A 21,148-nucleotide genomic window follows, 5' to 3' on the forward strand; every position below is an offset into this window, starting at 1 on the left:
GGTCCGATCCTCTAAACATTCCATAGATACAATGTATCAGTCCAATCCTCTAAACATTCCACATAGATACAATGTATCGGTCCGATCCTCTAAACATTCCATAGATACAATGTATCGGTCCGATCCTCTAAACATTCCATAGATACAATGTATCAGTCCAATCCTCTAAACATTCCATAGATACAATGTATCGGTCCGATCCTCTAAACATTCCACATAGATACAATGTATCAGTCCAATCCTCTAAACATTCCACATAGATACAATGTATCAGTCCAATCCTCTAAACATTCCATAGATACAATGTATCAGTCCAATCCTCTAAACATTCCATAGATACAATGTATCGGTCCAATCCTCTAAACATTCCATAGATACAATGTATCAGTCCAATCCTCTAAACATTCCACATAGATACAATGTATCAGTCCAATCCTCTAAACATTCCACATAGATACAATGTATCGGTCCGATCCTCTAAACATTCCATAGATACAATGTATCAGTCCAATCCTCTAAACATTCCACATAGATACAATGTATCGGTCCAATCCGCTAAACATTCCATATAGATACAATGTATCAGTCCAATCCTCTAAACATTCCATATAGATACAATGTATCAGTCCAATCCTCTAAACATTCCACATAGATACAATGTATCAGTCCAATCCTCTAAACAGTCCACATAGATACAATGTATCAGTCCAATCCTCTAAACATTCCACATAGATACAATGTATCAGTCCAATCCTCTAAACATTCCACATAGATACAATGTATCGGTCCAATCCTCTAAACATTCCACATAGATACAATGTATCGGTCCGATCCTCTAAACATTCCACATAGATACAATGTATCAGTCCAATCCTCTAAACATTCCACATAGATACAATGTATCAGTCCAATCCTCTAAACATTCCACATAGATACAATGTATCAGTCCAATCCTCTAAACATTCCATATAGATACAATGTATCGGTCCGATCCTCTAAACATTCCATATAGATACAATGTATCAGTCCAATCCTCTAAACATTCCACATAGATACAATGTATCAGTCCAATCCTCTAAACATTCCATAGATACAATGTATCGGTCCGATCCTCTAAACAGTCCACATAGATACAATGTATCAGTCCAATCCTCTAAACAGTCCACATAGATACAATGTATCGGTCCAATCCTCTAAACATTCCACATAGATACAATGTATCAGTCCAATCCTCTAAACATTCCACATAGATACAATGTATCGGTCCAATCCTCTAAACATTCCATAGATACAATGTATCGGTCCGATCCTCTAAACATTCCACATAGATACAATGTATCGGTCCAATCCTCTAAACAGTCCACATAGATACAATGTATCAGTCCAATCCGCTAAACATTCCATAGATACAATGTATCGGTCCAATCCTCTAAACATTCCACATAGATACAATGTATCGGTCCAATCCTCTAAACAGTCCACATAGATACAATGTATCGGTCCAATCCTCTAAACAGTCCACATAGATACAATGTATCGGTCCAATCCGCTAAACATTCCATAGATACAATGTATCGGTCCAATCCGCTAAACATTCCATAGATACAATGTATCAGTCCAATCCTCTAAACATTCCACATAGATACAATGTATCGGTCCGATCCTCTAAACAGTCCACATAGATACAATGTATCAGTCCAATCCGCTAAACATTCCATAGATACAATGTATCGGTCCAATCCTCTAAACATTCCATAGATACAATGTATCGGTCCGATCCTCTAAACATTCCACATAGATACAATGTATCAGTCCAATCCTCTAAACATTCCATAGATACAATGTATCGGTCCAATCCGCTAAACATTCCATATAGATACAATGTATCAGTCCGATCCTCTAAACATTCCATAGATACAATGTATCAGTCCAATCATCTAAACATTCCACATAGATACAATGTATCAGTCCAATCCTCTAAACATTCCACATAGATACAATGTATCGGTCCGATCCTCTAAACAGTCCACATAGATACAATGTATCAGTCCAATCCTCATTCCACATAGATACAATGTATCGGTCCAATCCTCTAAAAATTCCACATAGATACAATGTATCGGTCCAATCCTCTAAACAGTCCACATAGATACAATGTATCAGTCCGATCATATAAACATTCCACATAGATACAATGTATCAGTCCAATCCTCTAAACATTCCACATAGATACAATGTATCAGTCCAATCCTCTAAACAGTCCACATAGATACAATGTATCAGTCCAATCCTCTAAACATTCCATAGATACAATGTATCGGTCCGATCCTCTAAACATTCCATAGATACAATGTATCGGTCCAATCCTCTAAACAGTCCACATAGATACAATGTATCAGCCCAATCCTCATTCCACATAGATACAATGTATCGGTCCAATCCTCTAAACATTCCACATAGATACAATGTATCAGTCCGATCATCTAAACATTCCACATAGATACAATGTATCAGTCCAATCCTCTAAACATTCCACATAGATACAATGTATCAGTCCGATCATCTAAACATTCCACATAGATACAATGTATCAGTCCAATCCTCTAAACAGTCCACATAGATACAATGTATCGGTCCGATCATCTAAACATTCCACATAGATACAATGTATCAGTGCAAGGAACATGGACCTATCAGGTTTCCATCAAGGCTTATTCCCATTCAGACATCCATGGTGGGAGACTAAAATATCAGTGGCCCTCACAGGAGATGATCTATGGAGACCCCCCGAGTGTCTGAGCTGTGGGCTTTCTGTCCATACCCCCCTTTAGTACTCCGACGCTGATATTCTATTACCACCCTGTAGAAATCCCCTGTAACACATGCAGCATTTTTTATTTCACCACGACCGGCGGCAGACAGAGGCGCAGCTATATCCACGTGATGGGTCTCACCTGAATCCACAGACTCCAGCGGGGATCGTACCTGTAGAGCAGGTTGGATGCAGCATCCCCGCCATTGTCCCGGGAGAAGCTTCCTCCGGCCACATAGATAAAGTTGCCCAGAGCAGTGACGCAGTGGTGACTCCTCCTGGCGGGGAGCTGCGTCTCCGACATCCACTGCTCCTTCTCAATGTCCAAACTGTAGACGTCGTCGCTCAGCTCCAGGCAGTGTTCAGAGACCTCTCCACCCACGAAGAGAAGGCGCTCCGACCCCAGACGGAGGGTGCTCCGAATGTTCTGCAGCAGGGGCTGTGCCGCCACGTTGCTGTGGTAGTCAATGGCTTCCTCCACCAGGCTCTCACAGTTGGACTCTTTGGGGAGCAGAGAACACACGGCGGGCTTCACCCGGTGCAGAAGTTCGCTCTTTGAGATCAGCTGGAAGCGGATGTTCTGCAGCAGCTGGTAGGCCTGCGCTTCGCGCTGCGGACAGTGAGTCGCCCACTGGAGCGCGGACTGCAGGAGGTCGTGCTCGCTGCCGTGCTGCACGTGGCTGCTCATCAGATACAGGCACAGCTTCTGCAGAGGGATGTCCTGCAGGAAGGCGCTGGTGAAGCACAGGGCGCCGTAGCTGCGCAGGATGAACGAGTCAATGTAAGAGCCCAGCCGCTCCAGGCTGTAGATGGAGGCCAGCTCCTGCAGGTACAGATAGTTCTCCTCATTCACCTCATTCTCCAGGTACTCGCAGCAGAAGTCCACCACTTTCCAGATCTGCAGAAGGTGGGCGGTTTCCAGGACGTAGTCAATGTTCCCTCCGTCCAGCGTCAGGTCACCGCTGTACAGGAAGTCCACCGCAGCCTTCAGGCCGACGAAGGACGCACCCACCAGCTCCACCTCCGTCTGGTGCGCCTCTCTCATTCCGATGGTGAACATGGAGTTGAAGTAGTCGCTGCAGGCGGACAAGTAGTTCCTGTGAGCCGGCACTCGCTGATCGTCGGCCACCAGGACCACATCACAGAAATGCCCCTGCTGCCTCTGCTCACTGAGTCTCTGAAGGACCAGGCAGGAGAGGTCACTCCACCGGTACAGCTGTGGAAGGAGAGGACACGTTACTGACTGTAGGAGCTTTCCACCACTGCGGACTGCCGGGACTCCCACCATCTCAGGTCCCCCTCCTTGTGAGACGAGTACATGTCCCAGAGAGGAGACCCCCATCAATCATTTATGGTGTACCCTGTGCATGCGCCATAAATGTCCGAGACCCCCAGAAGGCTGCACCATGACCCCACGGATCCCACCAGGATCATGTGTATAAGGGAAGAACAAATCTTTCCTAACAGCAGGTGGTGAAGGAAAGGACTGAGCATGTGGAATGTTAATATGCCCAATACTTCAGAAGATAACCAGCTGTCAGAGGTGTCTAAACGGAGGGCGGCGGGGGCAGAAACGTCTGCAGGGGGGCTGGGGGAGACACCGGCATCTGGAGGGGCAGAGGCGCCAGGAAAAAGGGGGTGGGGGGTGGTATACAGACGAATGGAGGAAGCGGGGCAGAGGCGCCTGAAGGAAAGTGGGACAGAGGCACCTGGAGGAAGGAGGGGGGGTCAAAGACACCTGGAAGAAGGGGGGGGGGGGGGGAGAGGCACCTGGAAAAAGGGGGGCCAGATGCCTGGAAAAAGGGGCAGAGGCGCCTGAAGGAAGGGGGAATAGAGGCACCGGGATGGGAACAGACGTCTGGAAGAAAGGGGGCAGAGGTGCCTGGAGGAAGGGGGGGATCGAGGCAACTGAAGGAAGGGGGGCAGAGTCATCTGGAGGGGGACAAAGAAGTCTGGAAGAAGGGGGCAGAGGCACATGGAGGAAATGGGGGGGACAGAGGCGCCTGGAGGAAGGAGGGGGGGACAAAGGCACCTGGAGGAAGTGGGGGGACAGAGACGCCCAGAAAAAGGGGGGGGGGGAGCAGACGACTGAAGGAACGGGGGGGCACAGAGACACCGGGAGGGGATCAGAGATGTCTGGAAGAAGGAGGGCAGATGCGCCTGGAGGAAGGAGGGGGACAAAGGCAACTGGAGGAAGGGGGGGGACAGAGGCGCCTGGAGGAAGGAAGGGGGGGGGGGGGGGACAAAGGCACATGGAGGAAGGGGGGGGACAGAGGCGCCTGGAGGAAGAGGAGGGGACAGAGGCACCTGGAAAAAGGGGGACAGACACCTGAAGGAAGGGGGGCAGAAGCATCGGGAGGGGAACATCTGTAAGAAGGGGGCAGGGGCGCGTGGAGGAAGGGGGGGGGGGAGAGGCACCTGGAGGAAGAGGGGGACAGGCACCTCGAGGAAGAGGGGGACAGGCACCTCGAGGAAGGGGGAGGGGGAGACAGGTGCCTGGAGGAAGGGGGGCAGGCAGAGGCACCTGGAGGAAGGGGGGGGGGGGAGGCAGAGGCGCCTGGAGGAAGGAGGGGCAGAGGCACCTGGAGGAGGAGGGGGGAGGCAGAGGCGCCTGGAGGAAGGAGAGGTAGAGGCTACCTGGAGGAGGGGGGAGACAGAGGCCCTGGAGGAAGAGGCGCCTGGAGGAAGAGGGGGACAGGCACCTGGAGGAAGAGGGGGACAGGCACCTGGAGGAAGAGGGGGACAGGCACCTGGAGGAAGAGGGGGACAGGCACCTGGAGGAAGAGGGGGACAGGCACCTGGAGGGAGGGGGAGACAGGTGCCTGGAGGAAGGGGGCAGATGCATCTGATAGTACACTCCCCTCCCCCCATGGGGAGCACAGAGCTCCCGGGGCCACGCATGCCTGTGTTTCGGGGGTGCAGGGGAACATCAGATGACCTTTCCGTGATCTGGGGTGTACGGATGCCTCCATAGTAAATGAGTGTCTGGTGTGGGCTGTGATAGGGACATCTGTCCCCTGTGCAGAATATAACGGGGACATATCGGGCACAGACGTCGATGTCCTCAGAAATGTTGGGAGTCTGCTAAAAGTAACACAAAAGCTTTGCAGCACATCCATGGTGCTCAGTCCGCCATCATGCAGCTGCGCACTACTGGCTTTTCCCGTCTTCCCTCCAGGTGTCCGGCTCACCAGGGAACGGTACATCGCCAAAAAGTAACATGTGCCACCCCGACATCCACAGCATCCACCGGACTCAGGATATGTGGCTCTGTATCAGGAAGATACATTCCCACATCAGGCAGAGCTGTGGTGGACAGTCGCGATACTGTGTAATAACGGGGGGCTTCCATGGACACGACAGGGGGAGCAGAGGTATCAGCAGCCGTACCTTGGAAGACTCGCTGATCTTGTGCGGTCGACAAACTCTGGTTTGCTTTGCGCCCTCCATTTCTATATAGATGCTTACCTTCAGGGAGAAAAAGAAAAGCATTAAAGGAGTTGTCCACATTTGTAGGCACATTCCACCTAAGTACAGCATGGGGTTAAAAAAAATAATTCTTTCAAGTGAGTTTCACTGAAAATTTCCCGGGGCTTGCTATCTATCTGTATTATACCCCAGAGCTGCACTCACTATTCTGCTGGTGCGGTCACTGTGTACATACATTACATTACTGATCCTGAGTTACATCCTGTATTATACCCCAGAGCTGCACTCACTATTCTCCTGGTGCAGTCACTGTGTACATACATTACATTACTGATCCTGAGTTACATCCTGTATTATACTCCAGAGCTGCACTCACTATTCTGCTGGTGCAGTCACTGTGTACATACATTACATTACTGATCCTGAGTTACATTCTGTATTATACCCCAGAGCTGCACTCACTATTCTGCTGGTGCAGTCACTGTGTACATACATTACATTACTGATCCTGAGTTACATCCTGTATTATACTCCAGAGCTGCACTCACTATTCTGCTGGTGCAGTCACTGTGTACATACATTACATTACTGATCCTGAGTTACCTCCTGTATTATACCCCAGAGCTGCACTCACTATTCTGCTGGTGCAGTCACTGTGTACATACATTACATTACTGATCCTGAGTTACATCCTGTATTATACCCCAGAGCTGCACTCACTATTCTGCTGGTGCAGTCACTGTGCACATACATTACATTACTGATCCTGAGTTACATCCTGTATTATACCCCAGAGCTGCACTCACTATTCTCCTGGTGCAGTCACTGTGTACATACATTACTAATCCTGAGTTACATCCTGTATTATACTCCAGAGCTGCACTCACTAATCTGCTGGTGCAGTCACTGTGTACATACATTACATTACTGATCCTGAGTTACATTCTGTATTATACCCCAGAGCTGCACTCACTATTCTGCTGGTGCAGTCACTGTGTACATACATTACTGATCCTGAGTTATATCCTGTATTTTCACCCCAGAGCTGCACTCACTATTCTGCTGGTGCACTCACTGTGTACATACATTACATTACTGATCCTAAGTTACAACCTGTATTACACCCCAGAGCTGCACTCACTATTCTGCTGGTGCACTCACTGTGTACATACATTACATTACTGATCCTGAGTTATATCCTGTATTATACCCCAGAGCTGCACTCACTATTCTGCTGGTGCAGTCACTGTGTACATGCATTACTGATCCTGAGTTACATCCTGTATTATACCCCAGAGCTGCACTCACTATTCTGCTGGTGCAGTCACTGTGTACATACATTACATTACTGATCCTGAGTTACATCCTGTATTATACCCCAGAGCTGCACTCACTATTCTGCTGGTGCAGTCACTGTGTACATACATTACTGATCCTGAGTTACATCCTGTATTATACCCCAGAGCTGCACTCACTATTCTGCTGGTGCAGTCACTGTGTACATACATTACATTACTGATCCTAAGTTACATCCTGTATTACACCCCAGAGCTGCACTCACTATTCTGCTGGTGCACTCACTGTGTACATACATTACATTACTGATCCTGAGTTATATCCTGTATTATACCCCAGAGCTGCACTCACTATTCTGCTGGTGCAGTCACTGTGTACATACATTACATTACTGATCCTGAGTTACCTCCTGTATTATACTCCAGAGCTGCACTCACTATTCTGCTGGTGCAGTCACTGTGTACAAACATTACATTACTGATCCTGAGTTACATCCTGTATTATACCCCAGAGCTGCACTCACTATTCTGCTGGTGCAGTCACTGTGTGCATACATTACTGATCCTGAGGTACATCCTGTATTATTATACCCCAGAGCTGCACTAACTATTCTGCTGGTGCAGTCACTGTGTACATACATTACATTACTGATCCCGAGTTACATCCTGTATTATACCCCAGAGCTGCACTCACTATTCTGCTGGTGCAGTCACTGTGTACATACATTACATTACTGATCCTGAGTTACATCCTGTATTATACCCCAGAGCTGCACTCACTATTCTGCTGGTGCAGTCACTGTGTGCATACATTACTGATCCTGAGTTACCTCCTGTGTTATACTCCAGAGCTGCACTCACTATTCTGCTTGGGCAGTCACTTTGTACATACATTACATTACTGATCCTGAGTTACATCCTGTATTATACCCCAGAGCTGCACTCACTATTCTGCTGGTGCAGTCACTGTGTACATACATTACATTACTGATCCTGAGTTACATCCTGTATTATACCCCAGAGCTGCACTCACTATTCTGCTGGTGCAGTCACTGTGTACATACATTACTGATCCTGAGTTACATCCTGTATTATACCCCAGAGCTGCACTCACTATTCTGCTGGTGCAGTCACTGTGTACATACATTACTGATCCTGAGTTACATCCTGTATTATACCTCAGAGCTGCACTCACTATTCTGCTGGTGCAGTCACTGTGTACATACATTACTGATCCTGAGTTACATCCTGTATTATACCCCAGAGCTGCACTCACTATTCTGCTGGTGCAGTCACTGTGTACATACATTACTGATCCTGAGTTACATCCTGTATTATACCCCAGAGCTGCACTCACTATTCTGCTGGTGCAGTCACTGTGTACATACATTACTGATCCTGAGTTACATCCTGTATTATACCCCAGAGCTGCACTCACTATTCTGCTGGTGCAGTCACTGTGTACATACATTACATTACTGATCCTGAGTTACATCCTGTATTATACCCCAGAGCTGCACTCACTATTCTGCTGGTGCAGTCACTGTGTACATACATTACATTACTGATCCTGAGTTACCTCCTGTATTATACCCCAGAGCTGCACTCACTATTCTGCTGGTGCAGTCACTGTGTACATACATTACATTACTGATCCTGAGTTACATCCTGTATTATACCCCAGAGCTGCACTCACTATTCTGCTGGTGCAGTCACTGTGTATATACATTACATTACTGATCCTGAGTTACCTCCTGTATTATACTCCAGAGCTGCACTCACTATTCTGCTGGTGCAGTCACTGTGTACATACATTACATTACTGATCCTGAGTTACATCCTGTATTATACCCCAGAGCTGCACTCACTATTCTGCTGGTGCAGTCACTGTGTATATACATTACATTACTGATCCTGAGTTACCTCCTGTATTATACTCCAGAGCTGCACTCACTATTCTGCTGGTGCAGTCACTGTGTATATACATTACATTACTGATCCTGAGTTACCTCCTGTATTATACCCCAGAGCTGCACTCACTATTCTGCTGGTGCAGTCACTGTGTACATACATTACTGATCCTGAGTTACCTCCTGTATTATACCCCAGAGCTGCACTCACTATTCTGCTGGTGCAGTCACTGTGTACATACATTACATTACTGATCCTGAGTTACATCCTGTATTATACCCCAGAGCTGCACTCACTATTCTGCTGGTGCAGTCACTGTGTATATACATTACATTACTGATCCTGAGTTACCTCCTGTATTATACTCCAGAGCTGCACTCACTATTCTGCTGGTGCAGTCACTGTGTATATACATTACATTACTGATCCTGAGTTATATCCTGTATTATACCCCAGAGCTGCACTCACTATTCTGCTGGTGCAGTCACTGTGTACATACATTACTGATCCTGAGTTACCTCCTGTATTATACCCCAGAGCTGCACTCACTATTCTGCTGGTGCAGTCACTGTGTACATACATTACATTACTGATTCTGAGTTATATCCTGTATTATACCCCAGAGCTGCACTCACTATTCTGCTGGTGCAGTCACTGTGTACATACATTACATTACTGATCCTGAGTTACCTCCTGTATTATACTCCAGAGCTGCACTCACTATTCTGCTGGTGCAGTCACTGTGTACATACATTACATTACTGATCCTGAGTTACATCCTGTATTATACCCCAGAGCTGCACTCACTATTCTGCTGGTGCAGTCACTGTGTACATACATTACATTACTGACCCTGAGTTACCTCCTGTATTATACTCCAGAGCTGCACTCACTATTCTGCTGGTGCAGTCACTGTGTACATACATTACATTACTGATCCTGAGTTACATCCTGTATTATACCCCAGAGCTGCACTCACTATTCTGCTGGTGCAGTCACTGTGTACATACATTACATTACTGATCCTGAGTTACCTCCTGTATTATACTCCAGAGCTGCACTCACTATTCTGCTGGTGCAGTCACTGTGTACATACATTACATTACTGATCCTGAGTTACATCCTGTATTATACCACAGAGCTGCACTCACTATTCTGCTGGTGCAGTCACTGTGTACATACATTACATTACTGATCCTGAGTTACCTCCTGAATTATACTCCAGAGCTGCACTCACTATTCTGCAGGTGCAGTCACTGTGTACATACATTACTGATCCTGAGTTACATCCTGTATTATACTCCAGAGCTGCACTCACTATTCTGCTGGTGCAGTCACTGTGTACATACATTACATTACATTACTGATCCTGAGTTACCTCCTGTATTATACCCCAGAGCTGCACTCACTATTCTGCTGGTGCAGTCACTGTGTACATACATTACATTACTGATCCTGAGTTACATCGTGTATTATACCCCAGAGCTGCACTCACTATTCTGCTGGTGCAGTCACTGTGTACATACATTACATTACTGATCCTGAGTTACATCCTGTATTATACCCCAGAGCTGCACTCACTATTCTGCTGGTGCAGATCATAAGAGTGACCTTGTCGAGCTATTTCCGTGTTATGCGACATTCTCTGCACACTCGCTCTGACCACTGCGCGTCTTTCACACTTCTGAGACATATCAGGTCCAACTTCAATGAAATCTGTTGTTAATGCTATGCGCTCAAATAACTGGTGTCACAAATGTGTGCAGTACATTACACCATACAGTAGGTGGCAGCATAGCATCACAGCTCAGGTATAACTATAGGGGATAGGTGACATGATGCTGCTGTAACCCAGAGTATCTCGTGTATATCATTATCTATGTACAGCCGGTATAACCTGGGCATCTCCTGTATATAATTATATATGTACAGCCGGTATAACCTAGGAATCTCCTGTATATACCGTAGTTATTTGTACAGCTGCTATAACCTGGGCATCTCCTGTATATAATTATATATGTACAGCCGGTATAACCTGGGCATCTCCTGAATATAATTATATATATACAGCCGGTATAACCTGGGCTTCTCCTGTATGTAATTATATATGTACAGCTGCTATAACCTGGGCATCTCCTGTATATAATTATATATGTACAGCCGGTATAACCTGGGCATCTCCTGTATATAATTATATATATACAGCTGGTATAACCTGGGCTTCTCCTGTATGTAATTATATATGTACAGCCGGTATAACCTGGGCATCTCCTGTAAATAATTATATATGAACAGCCGGTATAACCTGGGTATCTCCTGTATATAATTATATGTGAACAGCTGGTATAAGCTGGGGATCTTCAGCTTGCAGAAGTCTGATTGTCAGAGCCGCCATGTTGTGTGCAGGAGCTTGGAATCGATGTGATTTCTTCCGTCCTCAGAGCTGGGAGTGCGGCCGTTTGCTCCCGCTGTCTCGCACGTGACATTATAAGGTTTTCTGATGCTCAGGTCGTAGCGACAGTCACTTTCTCCAGGTTCCACCCTGGTTCCATCAGGATCAGTAGACTCCCCCTGTTCCCTCTTATTCCCCCCTCCCTGGTTTCCAGAGGAACCCCCCTGTGTGTCAACAATGAGCGCTGCTCTGAGGATCACTGTGCAGCCCCTGTGATGGTGCAGTCAGGGCGGCATGTAACATGCAGTGTTTGTTTGTGTCACTGTTGTGTAATCGCAGCTTTATTCTATGGTTATCATCATTATTAGATGTTATGTTATTGCTGCTATGTGACCTCCAGGATGATCACATTATATTATAAGAGCTCCAGTTACTTTATTACATGTGGACATCATTAGGTCACTTCTTATTCCTCCCGTTACTGTATTACATGGGGACATAATTAGGTCACTTCTTATTCCTCCTGTTACTATATTACATGGGGACATCATTAGGTCACTTCTTATTCCTCCTGTTACTGTATTACATGTGGACATCATTAGGTCACTTCTTATTCCTCCCGTTACTGTATTACATGGGGACATAATTAGGTCACTTCTTATTCCTCCTGTTACTGTATTACATGGGGACATCATTAGGTCACTTCTTATTCCTCCCGTTACTGTATTACATGGGGACATCATTAGGTCACTTCTTATTCCTCCCGTTACTATATTACATGGGGACATCATTAGGTCACTTCTTATTCCTCCAGTTACTTTATTACATGTGGACATCATTAGGTCACTTCTTATTCCTCCCGTTACTGTATTACATGGGGACATAATTAGGTCACTTCTTATTCCTCCTGTTACTATATTACATGGGGACATCATTAGGTCACTTCTTATTCCTCCTGTTACTGTATTACATGTGGACATCATTAGGTCACTTCTTATTCCTCCCGTTACTGTATTACATGGGGACATAATTAGGTCACTTCTTATTCCTCCTGTTACTGTATTACATGGGGACATCATTAGGTCACTTCTTATTCCTCCTGTTACTATTACATGTGGACATCATTAGGTCACTTCTTATTCCTCCTGTTACTATTACATGTGGACATCATTAGGTCACTTCTTATTCCTCCCGTTACTGTATTACATGGGGACATCATTAGGTCACTTCTTATTCCTCCAGTTACTTTATTACATGTGGACATCATTAGGTCACTTCTTATTCCTCCCGTTACTTTATTACATGGGGACATCATTAGGTCACTTCTTATTCCTCCCGTTACTGTATTACATGTGGACATCATTAGGTCACTTCTTATTCCTCCTGTTACTATTACATGTGGACATCATTAGGTCACTTCTTATTCCTCCTGTTACTATTACATGTGGACATCATTAGGTCACTTCTTATTCCTCCTATTACTATTACATGTGGACATCATTAGGTCACTTCTTATTCCTCCTGTTACTATTACATGTGGACATCATTAGGTCACTTCTTATTCCTCCCGTTACTGTATTACATGGGGACATCATTAGGTCACTTCTTATTCCTCCCGTTACTGTATTACATGGGGACATCATTAGGTCACTTCTTATTCCTCCAGTTACTTTATTACATGTGGACATCATTAGGTCACTTCTTATTCCTCCCGTTACTGTATTACATGGGGACATCATTAGGTCACTTCTTATTCCTCCCGTTACTGTATTACATGGGGACATAATTAGGTCACTTCTTATTCCTCCTGTTACTATATTACATGGGGACATCATTAGGTCACTTCTTATTCCTCCTGTTACTGTATTACATGGGGACATCATTAGGTCACTTCTTATTCCTCCTGTTACTATTACATGGGGACATCATTAGGTCACTTCTTATTCCTCCTGTTACTATTACATGGGGACATCATTAGGTCACTTCTTATTCCTCCCGTTACTGTATTACATGGGGACATCATTAGGTCACTTCTTATTCCTCCTGTTACTATTACATGGGGACATCATTAGGTCACTTCTTATTCCTCCTGTTACTGTATTACATGGGGACATCATTAGGTCACTTCTTATTCCTCCCGTTACTATTACATGGGGACATCATTAGGTCACTTCTTATTCCTCCCGTTACTGTATTACATGGGGACATCATTAGGTCACTTCTTATTCCTCCTGTTACTATTACATGGGGACATCATTAGGTCACTTCTTATTCCTCCTGTTACTGTATTACATGGGGACATCATTAGGTCACTTCTTATTCCTCCTGTTACTATTACATGGGGACATCATTAGGTCACTTCTTATTCCTCCCGTTACTGTATTACATGGGGACATCATTAGGTCAATTCTTATTCCTCCCGTTACTATTACATGGGAACATCATTAGGTCACTTCTTATTCCTCCCGTTACTTTATTACATGTGGACATCATTAGGTCACTTCTTATTCCTCCTGTTACTATTACATGGGGACATCATTAGGTCACTTCTTATTCCTCCCGTTACTGTATTACATGGGGACATCATTAGGTCACTTCTTATTCCTCCTGCTACTATTACATGGGGACATCATTAGGTCACTTCTTATTCCTCCTGTTACTGTATTACATGGGGACATCATTAGGTCACTTCTTATTCCTCCTGCTACTATTACATGGGGACATCATTAGGTCACTTCTTATTCCTCCTGTTACTATATTACATGGGGACATCATTAGGTCACTTCTTATTCCTCCCGTTACTGTATTACATGGGGACATCATTAGATCACTTCTTATTCCTCCTGTTACTGTATTACATGGGGACATCATTAGGTCACTTCTTATTCCTCCCGTTACTATATTACATGGGGACATCATTAGGTCACTTCTTATTCCGCCTGTTACTATATTACATGGGGACATCATTAGGTCACTTCTTATTCCTCCTGCTACTATTACATGGGGACATCATTCGGTCACTTCTTATTCCTCCCGTTACTGTATTACATGGGAACATCATTAGGTCACTTCCTTTTCCTCTTGTTACTATTACATGGGGACATCATTAGGTCACTTCTTATTCCTCCTGTTACTATTACATGGGGACATCATTAGGTCACTTCTTATTCCTCCTGTTACTGTATTACATGGGGACATCATTAGGTCACTTCTTATTCCTCCTGTTACTATTACATGGGGACATCATTAGGTCACTTCTTATTCCTCCCGTTACTGTATTACATGGGGACATCATTAGGTCACTTCTTATTCCTCCCGTTACTATATTACATGCGGACATCATTAGGTCACTTCTTATTCCTCCCGTTACTGTATTACATGGGGACATCATTAGGTCACTTCTTATTCCTCCTGTTACTGTATTACATGGGAACATCATTAGGTCACTTCTTATTCCTCCTGTTACTATTACATGTTGACATCATTAGGTCACTTCTTATTCCTCCTGCTACTATTACATGGGGACATCATTCGGTCACTTCTTATTCCTCCTGTTACTGTATTACATGGGGACATCATTAGGTCACTTCCTTTTCCTCCTGTTACTATTACATGGGGACATCATTAGGTCACTTCTTATTCCTCCTGTTACTATTACATGGGGACATCATTAGGTCACTTCTTATTCCTCCCGTTACTGTATTACATGGGGACATCATTAGGTCACTTCTTATTCCTCCTGTTACTGTATTACATGGGGACATCATTAGGTCACTTCTTATTCCTCCCGTTACTGTATTACATGGGGACATCATTAGGTCACTTCTTATTCCTCCTGTTACTGTATTACATGGGGACATCATTAGGTCACTTCTTATTCCTCCCGTTACTGTATTACATGGGGACATCATTAGGTCACTTCTTATTCCTCCCGTTACTGTATTACATGGGGACATCATTAGGTCACTCCTTATTCCTCCCGTTACTATATTACATGGGGACATCATTAGGTCACTTCTTATTCCTCCCGTTACTTTATTACATGGGGACATGATTAGGTCACTTCTTATTCCTCCTGTTACTGTATTACATGGGGACATCATTAGGTCACTTCTTATTCCTCCCGTTACTGTATTACATGGGGACATCATTAGGTCACTTCTTATTCCTCCCGTTACTATATTACATGGGGACATCATTAGGTCACTTCTTATTCCTCCCGTTACTATATTATATGGGGACATCATTAGGTCACTCCTTATTCCTCCCGTTACTATATTACATGGTGACATCATTAGGTCACTTCTTATTCCTCCTGTTACTGTATTACATGGGGACATCATTAGGTCACTTCTTATTCCTCCTGTTACTATTACATGGTGACATCATTAGGTCACTTCTTATTCCTCCTGCTACTATTACATGGGGACATCAGTCGGTCACTTCTTATTCCTCCAGTTACTGTATTACATGGGGACATCATTAGGTCACTTCCTTTTCCTCCTGTTACTATTACATGGGGACATCATTAGGTCACTTCTTATTCCTCCTGTTACTATTACATGGGGACATCATTAGGTCACTTCTTATTCCTCCCGTTACTGTATTACATGGGGACATCATTAGGTCACTTCTTATTCCTCCTGTTACTGTATTACATGGGGACATCATTAGGTCACTTCTTATTCCTCCCGTTACTATTACATGGGGACATCATTAGGTCACTTCTTATTCCTCCCGTTACTGTATTACATGGGGACATCATTAGGTCACTTCTTATTCCTCCTGTTACTGTATTACATGGGGACATCATTAGGTCACTTCTTATTCCTCCCGTTACTGTATTACATGGGGACATCATTAGGTCACTCCTTATTCCTCCCGTTACTATATTACATGGGGACATCATTAGGTCACTTCTTATTCCTCCCGTTACTTTATTACATGGGGACATGATTAGGTCACTTCTTATTCCTCCTGTTACTGTATTACATGGGGACATCATTAGGTCACTTCTTATTCCTCCCGTTACTGTATTACATGGGGACATCATTAGGTCACTTCTTATTCCTCCTGTTACTATATTACATGGGGACATCATTAGGTCACTTCTTATTCCTCCCGTTACTATATTACATGGGGACATCATTAGGTCACTCCTTATTCCTCCCGTTACTATATTACATGGGGACATCATTAGGTCACTCCTTATTCCTCCCGTTACTATATTACATGGGGACATCATTAGGTCACTCCTTATTCCTCCCGTTACTGTATTACATGGGGACATAATTAGGTCACTCCTTATTCCTCCCGTTACTGTATTACATGGGGACATCATTAGGTCACTTCTTATTCCTCCCGTTACTATATTACATGGGGACATCATTAGGTCACTTCTTATTCCTCCCGTTACTATATTACATGGGGACATCATTAGGTCACTTCTTATTCCTCCCGTTACTATATTACATGGGGACATCATTAGGTCACTTCTTATTCCTCCCGTTACTTTATTACATGGGGACATCATTAGGTCACTTCTTATTCCTCCCGTTACTTTATTACATGGGGACATCATTAGGTCACTTCTTATTCCTCCCGTTACTGTATTACATGGGGACATCATTAGGTCACTTCTTATTCCTCCTGTTACTATTACATGGGGACATCATTAGGTCACTTCTTATTCCTCCCGTTACTGTATTACATGGGGACATCATTAGGTCACTTCTTATTCCTCCCGTTACTATATTACATGGGGACATCATTAGGTCACTTCTTATTCCTCCCGTTACTATATTACATGGGGACATCATTAGGTCACTTCTTATTCCTCCTGTTACTATATTACATGGGGACATCATTAGGTCACTTCTTATTCCTCCCGTTACTGTATTACATGGGGACATCATTAGGTCACTTCTTATTCCTCCCGTTACTGTATTACATGGGGACATCATTAGGTCACTCCTTATTCCTCCCGTTACTGTATTACATGGGGACATCATTAGGTCACTCCTTATTCCTCCCGTTACTGTATTACATGGGGACATCATTAGGTCACTTCTTATTCCTCCCGTTACTGTATTACATGGGGACATCATTAGGTCACTTCTTATTCCTCCTGCTACTATTACATGGGGACATCATTAGGTCACTTCTTATTCCTCCTGTTACTGTATTACATGGGGACATCATTAGGTCACTCCTTATTCCTCCCGTTACTATATTACATGGGGACATCATTAGGTCACTTCTTTTTCCTCCCGTTACTATATTACATGGGGACATCATTAGGTCACTTCTTATTCCTCCCGTTACTGTATTACATGGGGACATCATTAGGTCACTTCTTTTTCCTCCCGTTACTATATTACATGGGGACATCATTAGGTCACTTCTTATTCCTCCCGTTACTGTATTACATGGGGACATCATTAGGTCACTTCTTATTCCTCCTGTTACTATTACATGGGGACATCATTAGGTCACTTCTTATTCCTCCCGTTACTGTATTACATGGGGACATCATTAGGTCACTTCTTATTCCTCCCGTTACTATATTACATGGGGACATCATTAGGTCACTTCTTATTCCTCCCGTTACTATATTACATGGGGACATCATTAGGTCACTTCTTATTCCTCCTGTTACTGTATTACATGGGGACATCATTAGGTCACTTCTTTTTCCTCCCGTTACTATATTACATGGGGACATCATTAGGTCACTTCTTATTCCTCCCGTTACTGTATTACATGGGGACATCATTAGGTCACTTCTTATTCCTCCTGTTACTATTACATGGGGACATCATTAGGTCACTTCTTATTCCTCCCGTTACTATATTACATGGGGACATCATTAGGTCACTCCTTATTCCTCCTGTTACTATATTACATGGGGACATCATTAGGTCACTTCTTATTCCTCCCGTTACTATATTACATGGGGACATCATTAGGTCACTTCTTATTCCTCCCGTTACTATATTACATGGGGACATCATTAGGTCACTCCTTATTCCTCCTGTTACTATATTACATGGGGACATCATTAGGTCACTTCTTATTCCTCCCGTTACTGTATTACATGGGGACATCATTAGGTCACTTCTTATTCCTCCTGTTACTATATTACATGGGGACATCATTAGGTCACTTCTTATTCCTCCTGTTACTGTATTACATGGGGACATCATTAGGTCACTCCTTATTCCTCCCGTTACTGTATTACATGGGGACATCATTAGGTCACTTCTTATTCCTCCTGTTACTGTATTACATGGGGACATCATTAGGTCACTTCTTATTCCTCCCGTTACTGTATTACATGGGGACATCATTAGGTCACTTCTTATTCCTCCTGTTACTGTATTACATGGGGACATCATTAGGTCACTCCTTATTCCTCCCGTTACTGTATTACATGGGGACATCATTAGGTCACTTCTTATTCCTCCCGTTACTGTATTACATGGGGACATCATTAGGTCACTTCTTATTCCTCCCGTTACTGTATTACATGGGGACATCATTAGGTCACTTCTTATTCCTCCTGTTACTATATTACATGGGGACATCATTAGGTCACTCCTTATTCCTCCTGTTACTATATTACATGGGGACATCATTAGGTCACTTCTTATTCCTCCCGTTACTGTATTACATGGGGACATCATTAGGTCACTCCTTATTCCTCCCGTTACTGTATTACATGGGGACATCATTAGGTCACTTCTTATTCCTCCTGTTACTGTATTACATGGGGACATCATTAGGTCACTTCTTATTCCTCCCGTTACTATATTACATGGGGACATCATTAGGTCACTTCTTATTCCTCCCGTTACTATATTACATGGGGACATCATTAGGTCACTCCTTATTCCTCCCGTTACTGTATTACATGGGGACATCATTAGGTCACTTCTTATTCCTCCTGTTACTGTATTACATGGGGACATCATTAGGTCACTTCTTATTCCTCCCGTTACTATATTACATGGGGACATCATTAGGTCACTTCTTATTCCTCCCGTTACTATATTACATGGGGACATCATTAGGTCACTCCTTATTCCTCCTGTTACTATATTACATGGGGACATCATTAGGTCACTTCTTATTCCTCCCGTTACTGTATTACATGGGGACATCATTAGGTCACTTCTTATTCCTCCTGTTACTATATTACATGGGGACATCATTAGGTCACTTCTTATTCCTCCTGTTACTGTATTACATGGGGACATCATTAGGTCACTCCTTATTCCTCCCGTTACTGTATTACATGGGGACATCATTAGGTCACTTCTTATTCCTCCTGTTACTGTATTACATGGGGACATCATTAGGTCACTTCTTATTCCTCCCGTTACTGTATTACATGGGGACATCATTAGGTCACTTCTTATTCCTCCCGTTACTGTATTACATGGGGACATCATTAGGTCACTTCTTATTCCTCCCGTTACTGTATTACATGGGGACATCATTAGGTCACTTCTTATTCCCAGCAGTTTGTTATATTCTGAATGTTACAGGATTGCCACTGCTGTTATGCTGTTACTTTGTATATTGTGGTGGTTATTTGCGCAGTTCCGCAGGTGTCCAGCAGATGCCGCCACTGACGCTTGTGATAAATAGGAGCCGTATAATGCATCATTGTGCAGAGTGTGAACAAGGCGGCAGCAGCTCCGGGGTCCCAGACCCCCCGGGACCCCCAGTACTGTGCTGTGGAGATCCTGCCATGCACTGTGTGTGATCTGTATGTATGTGATTTGTAGGTGATCTGTATGTGATCCGTGCTTGATCCATACATGATCCCTGCATGATACACGTTATGTCTGATCCGTATGTGATCCGTATGTGATCCACGTGTGCTTTGTAGGTGATCGGTGTGAGATCCGTGTATGTTATCTGTATGTGATCAGTGTATGATCTGCAGGAGATCCGTGTGTGATCTGTAGGTGATCCCCGTGTATGTGATCTGTGTATTGTGCAGGTGCCGGCTGTGGTGACAGATGCAGTGGTCTTACCTGCAGCTCGGGGGTCCGGCCTGCTCATCCAGACCCCGCAGGCGCCTCTGCCGGCACATGTGCTGCGCTCCGGCAGCTGGCAGCGGCATACTCCGGATTAGCGGGATGGCGGTGCCGCGCTGTGCGGTGCGGGGCTCCCCGGCCTCGGTGCATCAGTCCTGGCTGACAGCGGCTCCTGCAGGAAGTCCCAGTAATGCACCGCGGCCATCGCACAGGAAGGAGAACAGTCGCTGGGGGCGGGGAGGGGCGTGGTCACTGGCCGGAG

General features: G+C 44.5%; 1 protein-coding gene across 1 annotated transcript in view; it reads right to left on the reverse strand.

Moving 5' to 3' along the window:
• KLHL36 (kelch like family member 36) overlaps positions 1-21,073 on the reverse strand; it is a 28,714-nt gene extending 7,641 nt beyond the window's left edge. The window contains exons 1-3 of the mRNA XM_069739477.1: positions 20,884-21,073; positions 6,203-6,280; positions 2,955-4,028 (exon numbers count right to left, since the gene is read on the reverse strand). Coding sequence (XP_069595578.1) covers positions 2,955-4,028; positions 6,203-6,262 — 1,134 coding nt within the window. The 5' untranslated portion in view covers positions 6,263-6,280; positions 20,884-21,073. The remainder of the gene's footprint in view (positions 1-2,954; positions 4,029-6,202; positions 6,281-20,883) is intronic.
• Positions 21,074-21,148: the final 75 nt, after the last annotated feature.

The sequence above is a fragment of the Ranitomeya imitator genome, chromosome 9 (assembly GCF_032444005.1).
Source record: "Ranitomeya imitator isolate aRanImi1 chromosome 9, aRanImi1.pri, whole genome shotgun sequence".
NCBI lineage: Eukaryota > Metazoa > Chordata > Amphibia > Anura > Dendrobatidae > Ranitomeya > Ranitomeya imitator.